Source organism: Struthio camelus, chromosome Z (genome assembly GCF_040807025.1).
Source record: "Struthio camelus isolate bStrCam1 chromosome Z, bStrCam1.hap1, whole genome shotgun sequence".
In the NCBI taxonomy this organism is placed as follows: Eukaryota; Metazoa; Chordata; class Aves; order Struthioniformes; family Struthionidae; genus Struthio; species Struthio camelus.
The window spans coordinates 4,686,948-4,714,361 of NC_090982.1; the positions used below are offsets into that span (position 1 = coordinate 4,686,948).

The 27,414-nt window shown below is 40.0% G+C and overlaps 1 protein-coding gene across 7 annotated transcripts in view; it reads left to right on the forward strand.

The window, feature by feature from the left end:
* Window positions 1–21,143, forward strand: part of LINGO2 (leucine rich repeat and Ig domain containing 2) — a 489,457-nt gene extending 468,314 nt beyond the window's left edge. For 6 of the 7 annotated variants that reach the window (XM_068928449.1, XM_068928454.1, XM_068928452.1 and 3 more), the window contains one exon: window positions 7,794–14,589. In XM_068928449.1, coding sequence (XP_068784550.1) covers window positions 7,830–9,650 — 1,821 coding nt within the window. In that variant the 5' untranslated portion in view covers window positions 7,794–7,829 and the 3' untranslated portion in view covers window positions 9,651–14,589. Of the gene's footprint in view, window positions 1–7,793; window positions 14,590–16,976 lie in introns of those variants that run through there. The other variant, XR_011137928.1, reaches the window with a different exon arrangement.
* The last annotated feature ends 6,271 nt before the right edge of the window (window positions 21,144–27,414 follow it).

The following is a 27,414-nucleotide window of genomic DNA, read 5'->3' on the forward strand; positions in this document are numbered from 1 at the left end:
ACCTGATCTAGCTGATCCTGCTTGAGCAGAGTTGTTGGACCAGATGATGTCCAGAGGCCCTTTTCAACCCCAGCTATTCTATGATTCTGTGATTATGGGTTCAAGGGAAGGTGCACATTTTTTTCCAGGTGGAAAAAAGCACACAGATGATGGGTTTCATTTTTTCTTTTATGATTCAGATAAATTCCACTGTAATTACATGTGTTACACTTGCCCACCTCCACTAAGTGTGCAATACCTACATACTTTCAAGATTCTTGCCATAGCATAGAAGAAAACTTACTGGTTTCAGTTTCCTCAGATTTTTTGTTTAATTCAGTTTTTGGTTAGTTTCAAAAATCTAGAGCTCTAAACTTAAAATTCTGTCTACCTGCAGCCCAAACTTCACTAATTAGATTAATGTTACCCTCATAATACACTTTTTTTTTTTTTCAGGTGCACTTGACTGGAAAGGTTTTAAAAATACCAGATTTCAACTGTTCAGAACAATTTGGCTGAACAGACTTTGAGTTGTGTTATGAAATAACAACAGCACTCACAACATTCATTGAGTGATCTCTTAGCTTTCGTGATTCAAGGAAAACGCTCTCTTTGCACATGCTTTAACCTCTTTACATGTCATGATTTGTCACCAGGCTCTGTTCTGCTGCCAGAAGAAAACTGCAGGAAACCTTGATAGTAGAATGAAATTTTTCTGAATCCTTCCTTGGTGGTTGCAGTGACAGGAATGTGGCTGACATTTAAAACTGACTCTACCAGACGCATACCCTGTGCAGGACCACGCAGTTTTGGTCTCCCTTTTGTTCTGTTGAGTATTTACATATAGGGAAAATGTTCTTAGCTACCAACATTATACAGATAGCACTTTAATCTCCTTGCCTCTCCTAATTGCCAGTAAGATCACTGTCACTCATCTATCTTACTGTATGTGGATACTACCATAACTAAAACAAAGAAGATCTGTTAAATGGAATTATGCTACTGGGCAGAAGCTTGAAAAACATGCTGATAAAGTTACCACTGAATTGTCACTGATTGCAAAAGGTGCATGTCAACATATTACAAGAACAATCCATTGCTTTGAACTTCTGTAAAGATCTCTGAGCTTTGACGTGCAGGTATTTGAAGGAAACATCTATCAAGACCCTTTCTTTTTATGTTGTAGATCCCATTGCAGGTGTTCATGGATGTCTAGGTTACTGAAGTGAAGTTCAAATTACACTTGAAAGTACTAGCCTTGGAAAGTCTGCAGCTGGTCCAGATTTAAAGCACCTTCCTTTTCAGTTTTCCAGTAGCTTTCCATCACAAAGGCTTCACTCACTCTAGCTGAGAAGCCACTGGATATCAGAATTAACATTTCTAAGAGAATTCTATTGTCTTTTTTCAACAGAAGAGATATAGTCTAGGCAACAGGGGTATGAGCTTTATTGCAATGGCCGTACACTGATACAGTTTTGAAGAAATATCATTTCTTTCAAGGTAAAGAAAATGAATCTTTTAATGTAGAACTGCTGTTGACAAAAGCCTCCCTTCCTTCTCTTTAATCAACGCATTCAGCCTTCCTATTGATTCAATTTTAAATTAATTTATTCAGATATCATTAATTAGTCCAGATATGAAAAGTACGTATAACATTTAACACTTTCACATCATCTTGCTCAGCGTCCTATTCATTGCAGCAGCACTTTCTAATACAGAATCACAGAATCATGAATGGCCAAGGTTGGAAGGGACCTCTGGAGATCATCTAGTCCAACCTCCCTGCTCAAGCAGGCTCACCTAGAGCACATTGCCCAGGATCACGTCCAGGAGAGTTGTGAACATCTCCAGCGAAGGAGATGCCACAACCTCTCTGGGCAACCTGTGCCACTGCTCTGTCACCCTCACGGTCAACAAGTTTTCCCTCAGGTTCAGACGGAACTTCCCGTGTTCCACTTTGTGTCTGTTGCCTCTTGTCCTGTCGCTGGGCACTGCTGAAAGAAGTCTGGCCCCATCCACTTGACAGCCTCCCTTGAGATATCTATATGCATTGATCAGACCGCCTCTGAGTCTTCTCTTCTCCAGCATAAACAGGCCCAGCTCCCTCAGCCTTTCTTCAGAGGAGAGATGCTCCAGTCCCCTCGTCATCTTTGTAGCTCTCCGCTGGACTCTCTCCAGTAGGGCCACGTCTCTCTTGTCCTGGCGAGCCCACAATGGGGACACACTATTCCAGATGTGGCCTCCCCAGGGCTGAGGAGAGTGGGAGGAGCACCTCCCTCCACCTGCTGGCAAGTCTTCCTCATGCAGCCCAGGATGCCTGAGTAACATCACTTTCCACCAGTAAAATAGGAAAATTGCTTACTAGGTATGATTGGATAACTTGGCAAAACTAATTTTGAAGAATTTCACCTTTCAAAAAATTACTTGTGAATTGGGTAGGAATAGCTTGCAAAACAGATATGTTGTTCACAGCAGTTCACGAATTTCTTCAACAAGTAATTCTTTGTCAGAACTGTTTCTGTGCAAATATTGGCAGTTTTTATGAGCTAGTTAAATATGTGTGTTTGATGGTTATGTTACTTTGGTTGACTTAAAAATTCTGAATTTTACTTCATCTTCAAGGCTCCTTTACAAATCTTCACAGTATTCTTCATGTACTATTTTTCGTAAACCTTGTCCTCTTCAACTCACCAACAGTATCAGATGGAATGTCATTTTTCCTACTATCCTTGCAAAAATATCTCCACTAATTTTTCTTATTCTTTAGGTATGAAATGTCTCCTATAAGATTCTCTGTAAGGTTTATTATTTTTTCCTTCAAATCTGTTCTCAAGATTCACTTTCTCTGTGACAGCTACCAGAAATTAGTGAACCAATTTTAGAAACTTTGAGTTTAAAACAGAAGATATTCCAATGACTTTATTTCTTTACTTAATTTCAGATGATTTAGAACTCTAAGTCTTGTACAGGCAATTTGTATAATCATGTGAATTTATCATTGCTGTTTTCTTACCTTCTAGTTTTTGGCACACTTCCTTCTTTCACTTTGAGTCAAACAATAATCTACGTATATATACACCACTCTCACTCTCTATACTTTACTCACTTGTCTAGTTTTATAGTGCCCAGTACAAAGAGATCTTAATATTAAGCAGTCTTACAATAATACTAATGGATAAGTAGTTCAAAATGTTCCTCTGAATGTTAAGTTTTGGTTTTTTTCCACTCTATATAATGTCTGCTATAATGGGATACTGGGATATGTCTTAGGCGCATTACCAGAGTACTACTAGTAACAAGTTAATAATTCCTATGACAACAAATGTAAGATGACTATGGCCTGTGAGTTTATGTTAGCCTATAAAGTTTTTCCTGACAAGTTAGTGGTGGAGAATGATCCCAGGACTTCAGAATGATTGAATTAATATTGTGTTTCAAATATGAGTGAATCAAAAAACTGTTTTTATTTGTTGTTGTTGTTGCTGTGAGGTTTCTTCCAATGTATTAATTATTGGAATAGATACAGAGAGCTACTTAATGTTTTGCAGCTTATTTATTCAAAAACTGAGGTATTTAGGACATCAATGAAAGAAGGGAGAACAAAATCTCTGCAGAAACAAAACCGATTCAATGGAAGAGGCAGGCGAATTAATAGACCATAATTTACTTGCATACTCCCAGAAGTTGTATTCAATAGAGTTACAAGTTTCTGAAAAGGGAGCATTAAAAGAGGAAGCATAGATGACCTTAACTTTAGGCAGAATTATCATTTCTAACATTATCAGGTAGATTTTCTACTGTCCAAAAGGCTGTTAGGAAGGGAAGGGAAGGAGTGTGTGTGTGTATGTGTGTGTGTGTCAAAGCTACTAATTCAGAGCATCAAATATATGTGGTTAAAAGTAGAACAAGTCTTCTGGCTTTCAACTTTTCTGGCTAAAGCCTGCTACTCCACAGTACTGTATCAGACAAAGAGGGGAGCCCGGTTAGACACACTTGAGCTCTTCAGTATAAAGGCTTCAAAATTAGACTAAGAGAGAAGGAAAAATTATACAATATATAGCTTATATGTATGGCTTGACACATTCCTCTGTATGATATCAGAACTGCACAGTATTTTGAGTGAGCACTGTGGTACTTTTTTTTTTAATTTAATTTTTTTTCATTTTAAAAACTATGGAGTATATGTGCATGTTCTTGTAAAGCACTTGCAAATAGAGAATAGATACAAAGCTGCAGAATTTTTTGCAAAATGATTTACATTTCAAAGCAGTAAGGATGACTGTTTTGAGTGAGATTACACAGAACTGTTAACTAATAATGAGCTTAATAATCTTTCTTAATTCTTAATGGGATGGCTGAACTCTGAGTGAGGTCTTGTGTTGCAAGAGGATAGCCACCAGCAGTAACTTGACTTTTGACAATGGACTTATGAAAAGAGCCAGAGAAACACAAGAAAAAGGAGAAAATTAATTAATTTTGCTTATTTAATGAAGAATTCATTGACATATTTCATTACTTGAAGTGTATCAAAGCTGATTACTTTGTTGTACGTATTACAATGAAGAAAAAATTTAGAGATGGATATAAAGAAAGATAATAAGATAATCCTGCAGACATTTAAAGGAAATTGCTAGACTGGCAAAGGGTAAAGTATGTAAGTACTAGTTGTTTAAACTGGGATGAAAGATGCTGTTTCGGACAGCCACACTGACAGTTCAACTGTAACAACTGTTTGTTGCTAGTTATTAACTGTGTTGAAAGTTGCCAATAAATAAGGATCCTAGAAATCTAAACAACTGTGAACTACTTTTAAATGTATAGGCAGCTTAAAAAAAAAAGAAAATAAAAGAAAAAAACTCTTTCAGGGAAAGCTATCATTTAATGGCAAAATTTCAAACTATTTTTAAATAGTAGTATTGATGTTTAGTAGATAAATAATAGTATTCAATGGTGTTCACACTGGCACACAATCTACCTCAAGGACAAAGATGCATGCCTTTAAAATGTTCTACCACTGAGGGCCCATGGAAGTCCCCGTTAGTGATGTTACAAGCCTGTTCTGAAAGTACAGCTTAAAAGTCATTAGATTCAAGTAGGAGCCTAAGCAGTAGCTGGTCAAAGTTCACTATAGGCTTCTCCCAACATTCACCTTGTCCTCCAAACAGTCAGTATCTTTAAGCTGCCCATGAGAATATTTTATTAGCCCAATCTTTCTTTATTCCAGCCACAATGAAAAAAATTATTTTATATTATTTAAATAATATAAGGTATAATAAAGAGGGTGTACACCGTCTACTTTTAGTTTTACTTACCAAGTGGCTTGGATAGCTGCAAAAAAGCGTTTCATACTTTTGCCATCTAAAATGAACATTCCAGCTGTGCTTGTCTTCCACTGAACGTGTCTACTTTATGTTTTGCACATTAAGTGAATAAGATGGGGAATGAATTCCCTGCATGCCAGAAGTATCAGTAGGAAAATGCTAACCTCACAGACTGAGTTCTAAAAATCATGGTCAGAGCACCTGAAAGCCCCTTTGATCAAAATTTAGTGCAAACATCTAATCATAGGCCCCTATAGATTTCTAGTTTTAACTTAGTGCCTGGTAAAGTGAGGTTTATCCCTGAAAATCTTTGTCACAGCTGGGCATAACTAGCAAAACTTGAACGTTACTACTTGCAAGACTTCAATTTAAGGGAGCAACTAAATGAATCTCAGCAGTTTTCCCTTCTAGAACAAATGTGCTCTTACAGGCAGCATAATAAAGAATAGCCTATATCCAAGTCTCCAAGCTACATCACAAAACCAGCATGCAATTTAACTCGTATTATCAGTTTCTTCGTAAAAGCATCCGAATGGAATGAAAAGGCCACATAGGTCTAGAGTGAGACTCTTTCTTAGAGTTATGAAAGGAGTGTTAGGTGCACCATTTATTCATTCAACAACACATCTTCTATGCAGCTCTGGGGGAATTCATTGTTAGCTAAGTTAAGTTTATAATAGTATAATCAAAACACAAGACCTATTTATTGTTTTGTTCAGTTACAAAAATGCTAACACTTGCAATCTAAATCACCCAGTTTCTATTAAGGATCATTAACGTTACAATAAAATCAGTAGATGCAAATATCTTCTCTTCTTCGTGTTGTTCAGTTCTCACAGTTCTCATCATCCACAGTCTGAGATGTAGAACCATCCTCCCTTAGGCAGGGAGGTAAGTTGTCAAATTCCAAGCTATTTGCTGGAGTACAGTGTTGTTACAACACAGTCAGTGGTGGGAATATCTTCTTCTAAGTCTGGGATTCATTCAGGATATTTTTTCTATACGTATTTCAAATCATTTATTTACTGACACTGCTTTCTCATTGCTTATAAATTTTGTTATACAAGAATTGCTTAAATCTATGAATTGTTTTCTGTGTATAGGAGGCTTTCTTTCAGGATATAATCCCCATGCTTACAAAAAAAAAAAAAAACAAACTTGACTGAAATCTAGGTTAAAATCTTAAGCAGTAGTCAGATGATTTAGTGAAAATAGGTAAAACTGGCTGGTCAGCTGATTTGGTATTTTTGTCATTATGAGTAGGACCAGCTGCGTAATAATGATCTGACCTTAGAGGAAGTTGCAGGCAGAAGTTATGTAAACAATTTTGCAGATACAGCTAAAATCAAGCCCAAATTCGCCAAGCACAGATTAGCCAAATCTAGAAAAGGCCTCAGAAGGCCTGAGGTATCTTATATATATTACTTATATCATGAATCCTGAATCCTAAGACTAGCACTTTGATGAGCATCTACAATTTTTTTTTTCTTTTGGTGAGTTATTGAGCATCTCTGTTTAGTAGGCACCCTTACAAAAGCATCTCACCTTTGGTGACTAAACTTGTAAAGTATTGTCTGGGTTCATGGTAATTGAGTTCAGTAGAGGCTATCCTGTTTTATACTATCCTCAGTTTAAAAACAAAGGTAGGAATAAAGAAATCTTGTATTAACAATGACTTCCAAACGATCTGTGTACTCCTTTGGACTGTGTGCTCCTTAAACAAAATCAACTCATCTGGTGATTTTTTTTTTTTTTGGTCATCAGAGCCAACTTATATGCCTTGAAAGTAGAAAGATCTATTCTATAAACCCTTGTCAGGTCACTCATTCCCAAATCACATAAAATCTCTTCTGTATATTAAAAGCAAAGAATCAGCTTGTGCTTAGTACAAATTCTAATTAGATGTTCACCGGTTCCTCTTTCCTCATCTAAACCATTGTGTGTGTGCATATGTGAACAAGCATCACCTATTTATAGCTTTAATGTCTGCAATAAATGTTAAAAATAATCTTTTCATTGTCAAGGAGCTCTTTTTTCCTGAAGGTATCAGTTGTTAAGGTTTATCTTAAAATACTGAAGTGAACAGCAAAGACAAGTTTAGGTTCATGTCATCTCACAGAGGCCCAATGCCGTAAAAATATAAGCATGATTAGCCCCATTTGCAGATTGCAGAGTGTTTATCTCCACTTTAGCTGTTGGACTGTCATGTAGAGACCCATAAAGCGTGAGTAAAAAATACTAACCTCCATTACTGTTTGGAGTATGAAATGAGACATCTGGAGGGGAAATGCTGGAAAAACAGATCCTTTGACATGCCCAATGACACAAAAAGAAAATCCACTTTTTTGTTGTTGTTGCCATTTGAAACAGGTTGTGTTGTTTTGTTTCAAATGAAAAAACAAGCACCTACTTTGAAATGGTACTTAAAATTTGACAGAGACTTTCTTCTGCTGCAGATTTAACTTCTCCCCTTTCCCGTCTTCACCCTTACAGGCACGTGACCGACAGTTAGACCACATCAGTGGAGTCATGCTTCACATGGCTACATCATGCTGGCAGCCATTCCTGGGTCTGGCTGTGCTACTAGTTTTTATGGGCCCGACCATAGGCTGTCCGGCCCGCTGTGAATGCTCAGCACAGAACAAGTCCGTCAGCTGTCACCGAAGGCGCCTCATGTCTATCCCAGAGGGCATTCCCATTGAGACCAAAATCCTGGACCTCAGCAAGAACCGACTGAAGGGTGTCAACCCTGAGGAATTCACATCATACCCTTTGCTGGAGGAGATCGACCTCAGTGACAATATAGTCGCCAATGTAGAGCCCGGAGCCTTTAACAATCTCTTCAACTTGCGGTCCCTGAAACTGAAAGGAAACCGACTAAAGCTGGTCCCCCTAGGGGTGTTCACGGGGTTGTCAAACTTAACAAAGCTTGATATAAGTGAAAACAAGATTGTCATTTTGCTGGACTACATGTTCCAAGATCTGCATAACCTAAAATCTCTGGAGGTTGGGGACAATGATTTGGTTTATATATCCCACAGAGCCTTTAGCGGACTGCTTAGCCTGGAGCAGCTCACCCTGGAGAGATGCAACCTCACGGCTGTACCAACAGAAGCTCTTTCTCACCTTCACGGCCTCATCAGTCTGCATCTGAGACAGCTCAACATTAATGCTTTGCCTGCATATGCCTTTAAAAGATTGTTTCGCCTGAAAGACCTGGAGATAGACTCCTGGCCCCTCCTGGACATGCTGCCTGCCAACAGCCTGTATGGTCTCAATCTTACTTCTCTCTCCATCACCAACACCAATCTATCTGCAGTACCTTACTCTGCTTTTAAACATTTGGTTTACCTGACACACCTAAACCTCTCCTACAACCCTATTAGCACCATCGAGACAGGCATGTTTTCAGATTTAGTGCGTCTGCAGGAACTCCACATGGTGGGGGCCCAGTTACGTACCATTGAACCACATGCTTTCCAAGGGCTCCAATTCCTCCGTGTGCTTAATGTTTCCCAAAACCTGCTAGAAACCATAGAAGAGAATGTATTCCATTCCCCCAAGACCCTTGAGATCCTCTGCATTAACAACAACCCTTTGGCTTGTGATTGCCGCCTCCTTTGGATTTTACAAAGGCAGCCTACTTTGCAGTTTGGAGGCCAGCCACCAATGTGTGCTGGCCCAGACAGTGTCAAAGAGAGATCATTCAAAGACTTTCACAGCACAGCTCTTTCCTTTTACTTCACCTGCAAGAAGCCCAAGATACAAGACAAGAAGTTGCAATACCTGGTAGTAGAAGAAGGACAGACAGTGCAGTTGATTTGCAATGCTGATGGGGATCCTCAGCCTACCATATCCTGGGTTACCCCACGTCGGAGGCTGATCACAACTAAATCAAATGGAAGAGCCACAGTGCTGGGAGATGGAACACTGGAAATCAGATTTGCTCAAGACCAAGACACAGGGATCTATGTTTGTATTGCAAGTAATGCAGCTGGGAATGACACCTATTCAGCCTCCCTTACGGTGAAAGGGTTTGCATCAGACCGTTTCCTTTATGCCAACAGGACCCCTATGTATATGACAGACTCCAATGACACCAGTTCCAATGGAACTAATGTGAACACCTTCTCTCTGGACCTTAAGACAATATTGGTGTCCACAGCTATGGGCTGTTTCACGTTCCTTGGAGTGGTTTTATTTTGTTTCCTACTTCTTTTTGTGTGGAGCCGAGGGAAAGGCAAGCACAAAACCAGCATTGACCTTGAATATGTTCCCCGCAAAAACAATGGTGCTGTAGTTGAAGGGGAGGTTGCTGGACCACGAAGGTTCAATATGAAAATGATCTGATGGTCTTCTGCTAGCAGTGCTTTTTCTGTGGCATTATAACCAATTAAACCAGCCTGGCATGCAGAATTGCTGGGCAGAGGCAGCTTAATGCAGCTGTCACTGTTTCAAATGATTATGTGAAAATTGAAAGACTACTTGTGGCTGTAAAGCAGAGCCTCCAAACCTTGAGGCAGATATGTCAGGGCCTTTCACAGAACTGATAAATTGTACTAATTGTTTGCATTGCAAATATTTGCATTCTGGGGATATTAGTAATGATCTGGGGATATTAGTAATGAGCTGTTGGCTCATGCTCATGGACAACTGTTCAACATTTTCTACCACTACAAAAAGACAAAGAAAAAAAGCCTACAGTGTAGGATTTACATATTTAAAGAAAAAGACACATTTGTCTACAGCATACTCTACAGTGAAATTTGTATCTATAGATCTCATTTGGTGAAGCCTTGCATCACACCTTCTAGTTGGTTCAACACCAGAAAAAAAGATAATTTTTTGTTTTATGTTTTTTTAATATACATCTATACTGTGTACATTTAAAGCAATACAAATGACAGGTTGTGCTTTTAGATATTCCACCAATACTGACCCAAGTGTGATGTCATCCTCCTTTTAAACACCATCTAACTCAAATTACACGCCTATAGTTACCAATTAGAAATAACATATTTTTATCCTCATGTAAAAGTCCAGAGATGAATAGTTGAGAGCAAAAATGCTCAGTTATGTTGATCTTCTCTTCATATAAATATAAGGCATGTGCCTAGTTTTGATACAGAATGGAATAGTTTTTATATCTGTGATATCACACTGGACCAGTTTACTGTAACAAAGCCCTGAGCGTCACCAAGGGAAGTCAATCTGCTAGACGTTGCTGGCATAGAGGGGTCAAGTTCTACCTTGAGGGAGATCTGTTTTTAATGCCCAATTTTAACTGCAAAGTCATTGTTAAAAATGTAATGCGTACAGGGCAAAAAGAAACAAGGTAATGCATTCTGCATACTCCTTAGGAAACATGGTCACATTACTAATTATAGGAGTGGATTAAAACATACAGAAGCTCTGCTAATAGAAATGAACTCTTCTCCAATGCTAATAAACTAGGGTTTTCCATGCATAATATGAGGATTATGATATCAAAGTAATTTTTAAAATATGAGATCCTAAAAAAGGCTGACATACTGCCTGCTGTAGTGAACTTCTAGTCACTGTCATTCTCATCCTATATTTTTATAAATAACATACAAACACAAAGCAAATTTCCAAGAGAAATCACTTCAGCTATTTCTGGTGCCATTTTAATAACTATATGGTTATGTTTTTTTTCAGGGGCAGCATCTGAGAGGAAGAGGGATAATTCTTTCCAGGTTTTAGGAGGATGGATGTTTTTATGTTTGTTTGTTTTTGTTTTTGTTTTTTTTGTTTTTATAATGGAAAAAATACAGAAGTGTAACATTAGTTCAGTATGAATAATTGGTTTTTGTGTTATGCTTCTAAACAAACCCATGAAAGACTCAGCTGAAACTTTGCTTTTCACCCACTGTACTTTTGGCATTAAGGGATATTTTAGAATATTTGTATTTTGAAACTCTTAGCAATGGGAAGATAAGAAGTTGTTTATCCATCTTTCAATTTCCTAGTAATTATGAGCCGTAGATGTATGGTGGGTGTTTGGTAGCAAATGCAGTTTACAAATAATTGGAATAGCCTGGAGAAAGAATAATAATGACCATATGTGCGATTAGCCAGAAATAATATGAGAATGTTGCAAGATCAAAGGTTCAGATTTATGTGATGTAAGAGCCTGTGTCAAGCTTAAAATTAAATTTCAGAACTTTGAACCTGAAGTCAGACTGACTTGTAGTGGGACTTAGGTGATTCTAAAAATATTATCCATACTTTTGCCAGAGATCTTCTAAGCTAAAACTAAAAATGTCCCACTACTACCAAGAGGAATATGCCAAAAGCTGTAGGATCCATATATGCTCCTCAAGTATATACCTAATATAGCTGTAGGACCCAAGGTCTAGGCAGTTTTGAGAATCTCGCTCTATTGCTCTTAGTGACTAATCTTTGTCTTATTGCTCCATTTTAGGCCATCAGACAGACAAAGATGTAAGGTCTGTTACTTTTTCTTATTTTCTTTTTTTGACGGTCTGAACTAGATATTTTAGAGAGTCATGGAGAGGCTTGATACTAATCATTTTTATTCTTTAAGAGTTTATAGAATGAAATAGAATACCCTTGACTAACACCATAGAATTTATTTTTGTTGTAGTAATAACTATCCTACTGAAGCCCTAATTACTTTGCCTTAATGTGGAGAGTTAAGAAACCCATGACGAGAAGGAAAGGTGTATGGATACTGCTGAGGAAATTTGCATGTGCCTTTCCCTTTTAATTGTCATTTTTCAGTTAGTAATTTACTTCCCCGCCAGTGATTTCATGTTAAATGTTATCAATGTTAGAAGCAAAAATTCTCCTAAAATCTTGAGAGATGCAGTGGATTGTTTCTGCTTATACTATATAACACAGTACAAAATAATAGTTTTCAAAAACTAACCTGGCAAAACTAACCTGGAAAAAATTTGCTTTTAGGATTAGTTATGAACTACTGATTTCCCTCTTCTCTCAGAATAACACTAAAAAGTGATTGCACTGTTAGTGTGCTGCAATGTTTTTTAAGCAGTAGTGTCCTTACCTAACTAAGTGGACTATGTTCTGGTGATGCAACCAACACCTGCTCATGCAGAGCACCACCTTGCAGACTATCAGCATTGCCTGTATTGCACTGATGTCAATCAGTATTCAGTTTTAAGAATCAGTATTTGCTCTCTGTCTCTAGCTACGCTCTACTTTTGCAGTCTACGTATTTCTTTGTAGACTTGGCAAGGCATATGGTTTCTCTTAACTGAAGTCAGGATAGCAAGGCTCAAAAACCTTTATCTTGCTCCACATAGTTTTCTTTATTTGTCTTCTTGGGACAGGCTGTCACTGTGGGGTTTTTTGGGGTGAATAAGGAATGCAGTGTCAGGGTCAGTTCTAGATAAGCACTTTATTTTTGGCAGCTTTTTTTTTTTTAAGAACAAATGAATATTTCCTCTGCCTCTTACATATTCCTTGTCACTTCTCTGCCTGTCCTAAAAATCAAGGAATGCTGCAATTTCTCTTACTGCAAGGGAACATCATGTCAGAAGAAAGGAATCTAGCTGAGATGAGACTTTCATCACATGAGTCCACTGCTGATTTATTCAGATTCAGGCTGACTGTGCATGCCTGCTACCAAAAGAGAATGAATGAACAATGAAAACGTTCACCTTTTACTTGCATATTGGCTGCCCAATCATGCACAACCAAAGGCTGTACAGGCAGAACAATGGCACAAGGCCCATCCTGGCAGTCAAGGCGCAACAGGACTGCAAGGTGCAACAACAATTCTGCAGAGAAGGAAAAAATAGATAACGCTGAAACCAGCACAGCAATTTGAGAAGGCAGGAACCCCATTATTCTGACAATAATTTCTGTAATAGCAGTGCTGAACCTCCCACGTATATAAAGTCTGCTTCCACAGATTAAGACTCCATTCTCTTGCTCTTTCACAACAAATGAATGCATAAGTGTTGAGACTACCCAAAAATGTATTAAAGAGAACATTGCAGAAACGTCTTAAGTAAAGAGTTTGCAATGATCTAAGGACAGATTAAGAGTAACTAGCATATTTTCAGATTTTCACCTTGTTCTCAACATTTTCTTCTTTATTCTTCCTTTCTCATCAATTTGGCAGCTTTCTCTTCTGATAGGCCTCCTCCAAACTATCAGATCAACTAGACTTTTTGTTTTCCCCTTCTTCACCATTCACAGATGTTCTCAGTGGCAACACAAGCAACAGGTCTAGAAACAACTGAAATCAACCAAGAGATTCTGAGCCTCTAGGGAACTGTTAGTACAATCTGATGTTCCTAGGCATTTTTAAAAATAAATAAATTTTTTAAATTGAGAACTCGAAATTGATGTCATCATCACATTTCCCCTATTAACAAAATCTGCCAGCACATCCTGTGAAGAAAGGGACCGTTAGTCAGTAAGCAACTGGACAATGCTTCTTGTATTTCTTTCAGAGAGCAGTGTTTGTGTAAATAAGCCACAGTCTGTTCTACCTCCAGCCTCATCCCCATGTACATGCCAAGAAGTGAGGAAGGTTAAGCCTATTCTGTCCAGATTACATAATTCTTTTTTTTTTTTTTTTTCTGAATGATCCTAGTCTATCTGTCAGCTAGCATGGTGACTGCTCTGTCTGTTGCCATCCTCTTGGCTCAAAATGCGGTTTAACATGAAATTTTACGGAAAGGAACACATAGTCAAGCTGTCTCTCCTCCCTAAACTTTACCTCCAGTCTTCTCAAATACAAGAATTAGGGTAACAAAAGTATCTTACAAGTTGCAGTCTCCTGCAGTTTTGCCATAATACCACAGTGGACAAGCACTGGAAACTCTCTGTCAGACCTGGTTCCAAGGTCCCAGGTGACTGCTGTTTGTGCAAAATAGAAAAAAAAATAGAGCTAAAGAAAGAAGAACTAAACAAAAAAACCCTATTTCATCCTGTAATTTAAATGGTAACTGTTCCTATATGAGTTAAAAGAATATCTCTGGAAAAGGCAAAAAATCGACCAGAGCAACCAGTCATTGACCTAGATCCTGGAGAATCACTGAAATAATGTATTCTTTTTTTTTTTTTTTTGAAGTTAGCTAAGCAATTTGGGTGCCCTGTTCCTATAGTCTGTAATGACAATTACAAACCTAATTTCTCTTGGCAGCTTAGAAGAATATCGGCAGTTTGTTTGGTGGTGCATGCTCCATTTATCTGTCTTCTAGCTCTACCCTCTTCCCTTGTCTGTTTCACAAGACTTTGATCTCAAATAAAGATCTTTTGATTTGGTTTAGTTTCATTGCATGTTTGTGTGTTTTTTGGAATCTGTATCTCAAAGCAGGACATTCAAGCCAAACCCTCTTCAAGCCAAAAAAATAATTAAAAAGGGGGAAGAAGAAGCTTGAATAAACCTCCTGCAAAACAAACCAATCAACTTCTTTGTATTTTTTGCTACTCAGATAATTAGATGCCAACAGCAATCTGCAGGTTGAATGATTCTTAGTTTTTTTATTTGTTTTTATTTTGTTTTGTTTTTTTCCCCTATTTTACTAGCGATAGGTGGTTAGGCCAAGCAGAAACAGAAATATCTATTTATAGCCTCAATAAGAAAATGAGAAAATAGCTAGCACAGGCAAAATAACATTTCACATTTTCAATTTAAATTTAAGGATACTTTATCCTTTGTATTTAAATAGTTCATAGAAGAGTACAAAAGAGAAAACTTTCATCTCATATTGTATTTAGTCAAACTTGAATCAAAATTTGCATCAAACAAAGGTGTCAGAGCAAGAGACGGAAAACAGTTTTTCTGCTCTGGTGAGGCAGATATAAATCAGTAGACATACCCTTGACACCAGTGCTGTTATTCCTCAGTTATACCAGAAAGTTGATAAAGAAATTCAGTTTTGTTTTTTTTTTTTTATACTAAGAGGGCTATAGGGGAACACAAGAGGAATTTATGTTCCTTCTCACTTTTTGGCATACATTCTGTTCTAGATTATTTTAATATTTGCCATTGCTTAGTTAGCTGAAGAATATGACAATGTAGTTTCTAGGAGAAAAAGAAAAAAGGTAGAAGACAAAAAATCCTGTAACTTCAAAGAAGTCTGCATATTTCATGTGTCGTATTTGCAAGTCAACAACATTATGTACTCACATATTAACCAAGAATAATGAGTAGAAATTTCAAGGCAGCTGTTAGGATGATGGACAAGTTATAACCATGTTAATAATTTTGTTTTTTCAGAAAAGGAAATATTTCTTAAATAATTCATTTATGCTATTCTAATCCCTAAAAACACATAATGCTTTAGTCTCATTATACCGGGCATTATATGAATAGTTAGTAAATGACAATTCCTGATCTGGTGACTAAGAAGCTTATGGGACGCAGCTGAACTATAGGCAAGTACATATGATGACATGTCTCTCATTGCTTGGGGAAGGACTGCCGTAGTGCATAAATATTAAAATATCATCACACTGAAACCTATTTGCAAGCAGATGTCCTTTATATGTATATGTTTGTGTGTGCAAAAAAAGAAAGAGTTACATTTCTTTTAATTTTTTTCAAGTATTAAATGTGTATTGTTTTAAAAGATGACAAGGTTAACAAGAAAAAAGTGTTGTAATTTATTTTAATATATATGATAATGATTATGGATGGGAATTGAAATAACCCTACTCTTATGATCCATAAAGCATATGAAAAACGTCCATGAGTTTGCTTTACATTTGGGCAAAACATGTTAATATTAATGAAAAAAAAGTCTTGTTTGTCAAGATAGTTGTCCTGAATGTTAATTTAAAATTTACTTTAGTGCTTATGTCATGATGTGCATCATACTTAACCAAAATGAAACCCAAATAAATAATTCCATGGAGTGGTAAGATTTACTGGGAAAAAGTGAAGTAAATTTACACTGCTCCCCCATTGTAGTTGTTCACATTTTTGCCAGGGGTAATGAAGGAAACTAACCTAAGAAAAATATGGCTTTCTTAGCACTAGTCCTGAGGTCCTTAGTGCCAAGTCTCAACAACAGGTTATCAGCTCAGATCCACCACCCCTTGAACTGACAATACAAGCCATCACAGTCTGAAATAGAAGACTCTACTAGATATTTTTCATTTTGTCCCTTTTACTCTTCCCTCATAGCATGTAACCCTCAGCCTCAAGGGAAAACACCAGTCAAATCCAGATGCTTTTTGCAAGTTGTCAGTTCAGTTTGTTCCCACTACTTCCCCTGATCAGAGAATATATGCGTAAGAGAAGTAATGATCAGGCTAACTTCAGAGGAAAAAAAGCCTACCACGTACCAACATGGAGAGTGCAGTCAGAAGGTAATAGATTTTACTGGCTGTTTATCACTGTTTCAATGAGGCAGCTAATACTGATCATCTGCTCCTGAAACAGGGCTTGTAAGAAGAACACTAGTAAACAAACTTGCCTGAAACTGCACTAGAAAAAATTAAGTGGTATAAGGCAGATTCTGCAGAGTTTGAAAACTGTTCCTATCCCATCACGACCCCCAAATCTACAGCAGTGTGACCTCTGCCCAAGCTCTCCAGCTTATGGTCAGATTTGGATAAGGATACAGACCATAACCTAAGCTATTGCTGCTCTCATTCTCCCAGGACTAGGTGCTTTAACCAACTGAGTATTTTACCTATGCTTTGCAGGATCATCTGAAATAAGATTTCTCAGCTATGAACCTATTATCCACTGAACCAGGGCCCTTTTCCTGAACTGGGAGCAGGAAACAAGAGTGTTATTGCTACCTCAAACAAGGAAGGAGCAGGTTGAAGTCCTGCTGGATTGCTGGGAGCAGAGACAAGGGAAGTGAGGGAACGCTGAATCTGAGGTATTCTGAGACTTCTGAAATTTAATTTATCCTTCTGCACTAGCATTTGAAATAACCAAAAGGTTTTGTCTAGCTTGCACCACTGTATCCACCTCTGCCGCAGACTGTCTAATGCAGTGAATCTGTGGAAGAAACTTAGCTATAAGTGATAATAAGAATCTGCTATTTTCATGTTCTTTCATTTCTTTTATTTATTTATTTATTTTATTTTCCTTTAAACTGATAATATGATTGACAGTCTGCAATGTTTTCCTCAGTGCTACTGAAAAAAGAGCCATTGCACCTACCACTGCATTGAGAACACTGAGTTCGTAATGGACAGAGAATGCTTCCTGGAAAGGTTCTTCTGGTTTAAGCTTTAGGCTTCTTTCTTGCAATTGAAGTTACTTTTTTAGACTATCTAATATATTCTCAAGAGGTAGAACTAGTTCTTTTACCACGGGCTCTGATGTACTGTTCCCAGGTCTCACAGTAAAAGAAAATTATTAGTTTTCTCCATGGTAACCAGAGAAAAACAACATTGCAGTAGGCAATTACCGACAAATTCATTAAAACCATCCATGTTAAAGCCAGGGTCTGAACAGAAAAATTGGTCATCTCCAGAACTGCTCTTTTCAGAAAAAAAAAAATTACAACACCTGTAGATAAGTCATATTAGATCAACATCACTTCAGTAAGAGATTTTCAAAAGCATCCAAAATGTTCAAAAGCACAGTCATTTTTATAATTTTTGAGAATATTTATACTTTTACAGATCTACTTTTGAAAAAACAAAACAAAACAAAACAAAACAAAACTCTCTAATACAGAATAAAAGACTTGTCCCACATTTAGTAACCCTCTACTGGATGCTAAGATAACCTTTAACTAAGTAAGTTTTAACATCCAAAGTTTATTTTAAGAAAGGCCTAACTCTTACAAATTTCATGCTTGAAAAGGGGAGGAGGAAAGGAAAGTGTTACACTGCTACATTGTTTACCGGTTAACAATCTCCACTCACCAAGATTAAGTTATTCTCGCATAGGCAAGGAAGGGCTCTCAGGTAATTTTCTACGTCATGTAGCTTCCCATATGCAGATGTAAAGGAATATGTCTCCTGTACTCTCTGGACTGGGGGAAATGCTGCTTTTTTATTCTGGGAAAGCATGAATAAATCTGAAACTACAGGATTAAGAAACACAAGAGTTACCACAAAGACATGATCCTGCTGCCCACAGACACGGCAGTAGGCTGGAAGATTTGATCTAACTGCCTTGTTCCCTAAATTGAGCAAATTTCTTATGGAAAGTCTTATTTTGCTTCCATAGTTTGAGGGATAAATTTGAACTTCAGTAATTAAGGAGAAACTTAATACAGTAATAAGTCAGTGAAGTATAAATTTTGATGGAAGGAGGCAAACAAATTAAAATTTGTGCAAAAGATGATGTGACCCTGGTACGTTACACCTTATCTAACTACCTGTGGACTACCCGTGGTATTATTTGGATTTGCATGATCTGATTTATTAATATCCAGGCCATTCATTTAGCTAGTTAAAGATATAATCACCAACTGGAAGATCTTATTCACCTCATCACTTCCTAAAGTGGAAGTTACATTTTTCTGAGCTATTTTCCTGTAACTTTGCTATTTATACAACTCAAAAGCACAAGTGATGGGGAGCACACTTATTTTATTATAGGGAGACAGTAATAATAAATTTGAATTATTACTTTCGCTATGAGCTATTTACTGTATGTACAAAGACCAACAGATTACATCCATTATGTAAAGTATTGCTATCACTGAAATTAAACACTTCCTCTTAAAAAGCTACCAACCTGTGATGATATCTGTGCAATGCACCAGTTCTAACACACTGCAGAAAATACTTTTCTTGTTCAGACACAGGCATGCCATACAAAGAGGTTACTGAGACAATACTGCCCTTTGACGTATATACAAGCTTGCATTTTAATGGGTATTATGAAATCTCATTGTCTTGGCTTTAGTGAATTTGGTAGGCTGTCACATTTGGCTAAAGGATATATGATGAGCAATGCTTTACTTGGAGAAGGTGCAGTTTTCAGCTTTTAATGCTAGCAGAAGGCTGGAACTCGATATTTTGGAGGTATAATCAAAATCCTCCTCCCTGGGCCTCAAACTCTCTGGAAAATACAATAAAAATATTTGCCTTTTATAAGGAATATTCTGCCATTTTCCTTAAGGATTATAAAACCATGCAGTTATGGTTCAGCCATCCCTGCACTAGGAATGATAATTTTGTATGTAGTTTGGTATAAAAAAATAGACCTTGTTTTTAAAGAAAGACTTTTTTAAAGAAATTTGACACTTTTTGCACAACGTGTTCCAGATGATGATGATGATGTAGTGACAGCAGTAGTCTGCCCTGTAATCAGCACTTCCAACAGTTGTAGAATAGATGATTTATCCAGAAAAATGGTAGTATATGAAAGGAGATTGTCATGAAAGGTGCACATCAACCACATACTGTCTTTTTCTGCAGTTCAGTGTTTTAATGCATGAAAAGGCCTCTTAATGTCTCATTTAATTAGTGTTTTTGCAAGGCTTGATAAATATGTTTCATCTTCTAAACAGTCTATGAAGATCTCTCTCTGTGTCTTTGATTATGGATAAGAGATGCCAGAATGAATGAAAACAACACATCCGTTGTCAGGTTGTCAGGCCTCACACCAAATGCTGAGCGCTCAGAATACTGCTAGGAAAAAAACATTTCTGTTTGGCACATGTCCTTCTATGAGACTGTCAAACATAAGACCCATAGATTTTCTACTCTCTCATTACATTTTATTGAAAGAAATCTATTTAACATTTCCACTATTTCTCCAAAGCTGTAACAGATAAAGAACAGGAATCCGCTTTTCAAATTTACACTACCAATGTTGATCTTAGGGAATATGATCCGATAGTCTATCTATCTGCTCTGCTTGCCACAACACTAAAATGAGGCCAACCCATACTTCATCTGTTAGGGAAGATTGTTTTGATATATGAGCCAAACACTTGGAACTACCCTATTCCCAGCTTCTGCTTTTAAATTAAAGCCAGAAAAAATTGTTGTGAACGTCAGTGAAGCACATCCGATAGTGGTCAGCTAGAATGACTTCACACTTCAACATTATCTGTCTTGTGAGTTCTACTTCACACGTTAACAGTCATTTTTGCAGCATGGGGCTGTCTGACATGAGTAAAAATATCAACTTGTCCTTGGGAATTAGATCAACCAGCATAGACTCATTTTGCCATGCAAGAGTGCCGTGAAGTCAAGGCATTGGAAGGTGGGTGTTCAAGTTAATGAGAATTGATGTATTTATTGAATGTGCATGCCATCTTAGAAACTGTAAACAAAAAGACACATATCCAAGATTAATTTGACCTTTGGTTCATTAAGTCAAAAATAAAAAAAGTCTTAACTTGAGCAGAAAACTCAAACATGCACAAACAAAAGGAGGGTACACAAAAAAACAAAAAAAACAAAACAAGCACTTGCTCTAGTTGTTTTATGGTGTGAGAATGAAAAGTCAGAACAATGGATGAGAGATGTATTTAGTGATGAGAAAATTATTTTTTTAATTTCGATAAAATGCTCCCTCTAGATCCTATCTTAATACAATAATTCTTCTCTCTCCTTGTTCAATAAGAAAAGTCACAAACTATATTTCATTACAAGAATTCTTCTCTCTCTTGTTCAATAAAAAAAGCTACAAACCACTTCATTTCATTACATATAATTTCTTCAATTGTAGTCTGTTCCTATCAAAAGATCAGCCCTTGCTTGGAATTCCACAACTATTGCATTTTTTTTTTCTAGAAACCAATTTTAATTGTAACATTGTTAAGCTAGCGCCTATGTATTTCAGAATTGTCTGTTACTTAATTGAAGAAATAAAAGCTGGAAAGCACATTGTTGTAATTGATTTCTGTGTTCAGTTGTCCTATCAGAAACAAAGTTATGAATTTCATCTGTCGCAAAACAAAAATAAAATACTTTCCTTAAAAAAAAAAAGAAAAAAGAAAGATACAAATCCATTCTCCTCTATTTCACTTGTGGTTTTTTTCTTTTGGGATTAACAGTGTGAGGCTGTCAATTTAGTGCTCTATTATGATTTTGGACACATAGTTAATATTCCAGTGAGAATACTAGTTAGAGAGGAAAAAAAAGTTTTTCTTTAATATTATAATGAAGCCATGTTTCCTGCATATATAAATCTAGTGACCCCTAACTGGAATAGCATTTGTGCTGTCATTTCCTGTCCTGCCCTTTCCACACAGTTTCCGTCCAATATTTGATTGATAAGTCTGCATATGGAGCGTCTGATTTGGAAGAAGGCACAGGCTGACTATTCAGCTGGATAATTTCCTCGTAGTGGATGAGACTTGCATCTGTCAGACTTTCCTTCAACAGAGGGAGAAATCAGAAGGAAGCAGGAAAGTTCCTTTTAGTCAAATTTCCACTAGACTGCCTAAGATATAGCCTGATAAGATAACACAGTTCAGGCAGACAGGGTCCTCAAATGGTCTCTAGTCCAACCCCTGCACAAGGCAAGCTCAGTCAGAGGGTCTGACCAGCTTCCTCAGAGCTTTATCCCATCGAGACTTAAAAACTTCCACAGAGAAAGATGGCACAACCTTGCTGGGCCTTGGCTTCCCTGTGTGACAATTTTGCTCTCTTGGGGAAGAGTTCTCTTTTCCTTATCTCCAGCCTGAACCTCTCCAGTTTCAACTTACGCCCTCTGTCTCTTGCCCTACTCCCAAGCACTGCCGAGAAGAGCCTGGCCTCATCTCCTAGATACCCTCTCTGTACATCCTGGGGACTGCTGTGAGATGCCCTGAAGCAGTCTCTGCTCCAGGCAGACTCAGCCGGGGCTCACAGCCTCTCCCCACAGGCCAAGGACTCCAGCCACAACGTCTTGATGACCTATACTAAAACTACTCCAGTTTGTGAGCATCTTTCCAGCACCGGGGGCCCAAATCAGAGACAGTGTTCAGTTGGAGTGCGATGAGTGCTGAGCAGAGTTGACCATAACTGCACTGCCCTCATTCATGGCGCTGTGTCCCATTCTCAACGTCAAGGACGCTGCAGCCCACGGGCAGCAAACGGCAGAGCTGGCCATTGCTAAACATGATACCCAAGGGCCTAGAGCTTCCCCAAAGAGCTGCTCCTGTACCATCAGCACCAACAAGCCAAAAAAAAAGACAAGCCCCCCAACCCTGTCACATGGTCAAGAGTGCCTCTTCCACCTCAGCGTACACAGCTTCAGCTGTGCATATAAGCCTGTCTACGGCCATGGGTAGTCTATTCATTAGTCTGCACTGCCGCTGCTGCTTTCAGGCATCCTGGCCATGTTTGTAATCGTTTGCTGACATGATCACAGCGCTCAGAGGATGCCTGAGGAGCTGGCCAAAGCAGGGAAAAGCCAGTCATCGCTGGGGCACAAACCAGCCCCACAGCCCCAAAGGAGGTCAGGAGGCACTCCACGCCTTTAAGGTCTCAGGTGAGGCTGCAGCCATGGCCCTGGCAAGAGCTGCCGGCACGGAAGCAGGCGCAGGCATCGTGTGCCTGGAACTAACAGTGCTTAGAGCCCAGTGTGGGAAGGGCGTACTCCAACTCTTCCTTCAGCTGTTAACTAACTGACATTTGTCATTTACTGTTAGCATAACTGCTAAGCTGTTAATGTGTTTTGCTCCTTAGTGTTAGTAGAATTGCCCTCTGACACACGGATAAGTAGTAGTTCAAGTTTTGGTGTTTTGTCTGAGAAAGCTGTCTAGTTCATGGAATGTTATTCTAAGTGTAACTGGAGTATGAAATGGTGCAAAGAAAGGTATCTTAGTTCAATCATATAAGAAAGCAGCCAGTAAGTCTGCTTCATAATTTGGTCCTGTAGCTGGGCATCACAGACAAGAGTCTGGCCCCATGATCCTGACACCCTCCCTTCAGATACTTGGACACACTGATCAGATCACCTCTCAATCTTCTCTTCTCCAGCATAAACAGGCTCAGCCTTGCTTCACAGGAGAGATGCTCCAGTCCCCTCGTCATCTTTGTAGCTCTCCGCTGGACTCTCTCCAGTAGGGCCACGTCTCTCTTGTCCTGGCGAGCCCACAATTGGACACACTATTCCAGATGTGGCCTCCCCAGGGCTGAGGAGAGTGGGAGGAGCACCTTCCTCCACCTGCTGGCAACACTAATCCTCATGCACCCTAGAATCCCATTGGCCACCTTGGCCACAAGGGCCCGTTGCTGCCTCCTGCTTAACAGGTTCCCATGGTCACAGAAACGAAAACCCTGTTGCCAACCCCAGTGGCACAGCCAGTTGTTAACTTGGAAAATCCATCTCCTCCTCCTCCCATCCTTCCCCCTCACAGGCAGAACTGAGGAGAAAAGGACCTGGCCTCCCAGATGCTTGACCACCATCCCCAGAGCTCTGAAATCCTATTTGATGGTATCCAGTTTGCCCCTGGTGTTGTTAGTGCCCACACAGAAGAGCAGCAGAGGGTAATAGTCCGAGGCATGGCCCAGCCTTGGCAGTCTTTTTCATTCACCTTCATAGCAGCTCAGGTTATCATCCCCCATTGTGCCTATCAGCGGCTAACCGAGGGAAAAGGAGCGCCCAGCTAGCCTGCGTTGAATCCCGCACCGGAGAGAAACCGGACCACGCGCATGTGGCCTGTAACGAGCCCCTCTGCCCTGGCTGCTGCCACTCCCTTGCCCAGGCCCAGCGAGCCGCCTCCACACTGCTTCAGGCCTATCCATCGGTGGGCGGCGTCCCGGTGCCAAGGGAGTTCCTCTGCTCCACAGAAGCAGCTGTTTCCAAAGGGGCCGTCTGCGCCAAGACACAAGCACTTTCGGCTCTGTTTGTAGACCTCTGCTCAAAGTGTGCCTAGGCTCATACCTCACCACCTGCCTGCTCCAACAGAACCGAGATGCTTCCGGCAGGTTCCCAAAGGCTCCACAATGGACAAATGGGACGGACGTTGCCCACGTGGTGGCTGGTGCTTAGCGGCCTCCTCCAAGCACTTCCCGCTTGCTAGCCAGAACCCCTTAAGCCACCAGGTCCACCCTCACAAGGTCAACCAGAAGTTAACCTAAGGGCTATCAGGTCTAACCCTTATTGCCTCTGGGCAGCGGGGGGAAACCACCACCCTCTCCACCCCGTGACCTCAGTCACAATTTCCTCCTAGGAAACAAAATAACAGTGGAACAGCGATACCCTCTGGAGACACCTCAGTACACAGGTTTAGGAACACGGCTCGTCATTCTCCCACCTGGGCACTGCCGTCTCCTGCTTCTCTTATGGTTTGCCCGGCATCTCTTTCTAAAGCTACCGCTTCACACTTGCACCCCGGGCCCGCTTTGCCGGCAGAGGCATTGGTAAACCCAACCTGTCCCTTTGCAGAGCTCGCAGTAAATGCCGGTGCTACCAATATTGGGGGTGGTTTATAAGGAAGCTGTGGAGTTACTGATTGCTGTTTAGGGGTTGTTGCAACATAGATACCTTGATTGCTCCTTCAGTCAAGGATAGACTGTGGCTGACCCCTTCCAAGTAGGCATCCCACTTTCAGACAGTGCTTGTCTGCGCTCTCCCTTCGGGGGGGCGCTGTCCCATTAAGGGCAGACTTTAATGACAGGCAAGGCCCGCGTACCACCACGTGCTGGGTGCTTCGTGCCTTTTGTGCCTCTTTTACCGCCCTGGTTCCGGAGAGAAGACCTTTATCCCAGGCTGAAGATTTTGGCTGGGCCTCTTGGAGTGAGGCCGATGAAAACAATGCTGGGCTACCGGGAGCAGTGGAGCCTTTTGGGAAGATGCCACAGGATGATGCATGTTCTGAGAACTGCCCTTTGGCCTGAAGTGGGCCCGGGGGCTGTAGTGGGCCTCCTTGCTGCCTAAGGACTAATGCGTCCTTCAGAGCTTTTAACGCCTCCGCATGCGTCAGTGTCCACTCCCACACTTTGTTTTTCCTCCAAAGGCTATGTAGCGGCCTAGCTAGTACAGAAAATCCGGGAATGTGTTTCCTCCAGTATCCTACTGTACTCATTATCTGTTGTAACTCTCTTCTCCTTTGCGGTATGTCTCCCCTCTCGATTTCCGCCAATGTATCATCTGCTGTGGACATTGCCCCTGCTCTGCCCTGTGCCCCTCAAAACTTTGCCTCCTGCGCGGTGGTATACCGAGTAATACCGCTTGGATGGTGGTATTTCTAGACCTTTCCTTGTTAGTAGAGTCCAAATAGCCTGAGCTGCTTCCCGCACGTCTTCGCTGCTTTCTCCACCTACTAGAACAGCATCTATCTACTGGCAGACAGATCCGTTTGAGGGCCCTTTCACGGCGGTTAACGATTTGGCTAGCGTGTTGTGGGCAATGTCTGGCGAATGTTGATAACCTTGAGGCAAAGGCTTGAATGCATATTGGACACCATTCCACGTGGAAGCAAATTTCAGGTTGTCCTTATCCGTAGAACATCGCTCGCCTGGAGCTGACAGTGCCCAGAGCCCGGCACGCAAGGGGCACGCTCCAACTCTTCTTTGGGCTCTGAACTAACTGCTACCCATCGCTTCCTGTTGTGATTGTCAGCTGCTAAGCTGTTCATGAGTGTGGCTCCTCAGTGTGAGTACAATTGCCCTCTGAGCCACGGGTCAGTAGTAGCCCACGTCTAGTGAGGACAGAAGCAGCAAAAAAACATTGCTCTATATTGCCTTCATTGTTCTATAAAATGTCATCATGGTGCCCTCCTAAATATCTCCTGCACATAATAATGACTTGTTGCTAGTATGTGTATAAAAGTTTGGTTTTTGAATACCAAGAGAAGCAAGATTAAAATGAACCACGGCTGCCTGGTCAGCGGAGAATTACTGTTGTATATAAATGAAACAAAAGCACTCCTGCCAGGCCAAATCAAGCCTGGGCAGGGCCAGCCTGGTCAGCCTCAGCTCTGAAGCCTTGCAAGCTCCATACAAACCCTCTGCCCTGCTGCCAGCAATAAAAGTACAGTATTGCTCGGTTACAGGTCTATAATTCCGCCTCAGTAATAGTCTGCAATTTGTGGGCTGCCACTCATGAATCCCTCAAAGATTTTGTAAATACTTCTACGACTCGCAGCTGCTGATCAGGAGTGAGCACAGGATCTTGGTGGCGTTCACTCTTTTCAGTCTGATCTTTGTTCATCGTGACCAGTGTTAGTCTGACAGCAGCCTACATTTCTTTGTTACAGTGTGTAGCCATTACCTGGTCTACTGAGTGCCCCCATCTAACAGAGTTCATAAATTGCATAAAACTGTAATTACTACAATAGTAGGTAAAGCCAAGTCCAGAATTACTACCACTGAAGAAAACTACCAAGGCAACTCTGATGTAGAAGCATGTTTGTTCCTCTGTTTGGGTCTAACATTAAAAACAGCATACACGTGTAGCCCAAGGCTAGCAGCTGCTACTGGGCAAGTGCTTTCTGCAGTCAGGTATCTCATCCCCACTCCTTCCTCACCACTGCTTCTCTGTCATTGCCATGTGTCTTCATCAGCCACTGGTGGGGTCACAGCAGGCAAAGTCACTTGCTCTGAGAATGGCAGAATTCAGAAGAAAATTATCAGACAATAAGCTAAATCCCCACTCTGGTAACTGGGATAGGAACATCAGTGATAAGAACTGTTGTGTCCCAGCATGTAAGCTGATCTTGTATATGTCCAAGAAATATTTAGTTTGTCGGAAATTGTTCCCGTCATACAAATTATGATCTGTTCCTCTGCATTTCCGCTGGTGGAATATACCCCCACTTTTGAGGGCTATAATTCACTAGGAGTTGCTGAAGCTGGTAGCCCAACAGAGGTGATGGTGATGCAGCTCAATATTTCCAGGTCCAGCTGGTGGCGAGGCTGAGCATGTGTTCCTAATAGGGTCACAATCACACATACACACATACACACATGTTTGTTTATACATTTTTTTACACAGATAGAAAACACAGCACTTATGCGAATACAGCCAGTAACAATAGTCTCACTGTTTCCTTCCCAGGCTAATCAGGATGAAAGCTCTTTAATGGAAAATATGTACAATTATATACATATATACCATATATGTCCCTCCAAAGGGTAGCCTTAGATACTCAGACTGCCCAGTAGCTGGCCACTGGATTCCCTGGTCTCCCAGGTTGCCACGTACATACACATACACGCGCACACACACACATGTACATACAAACACAGAGAACAAGCCTCTCCAATAGATGCTTCAGTTCTA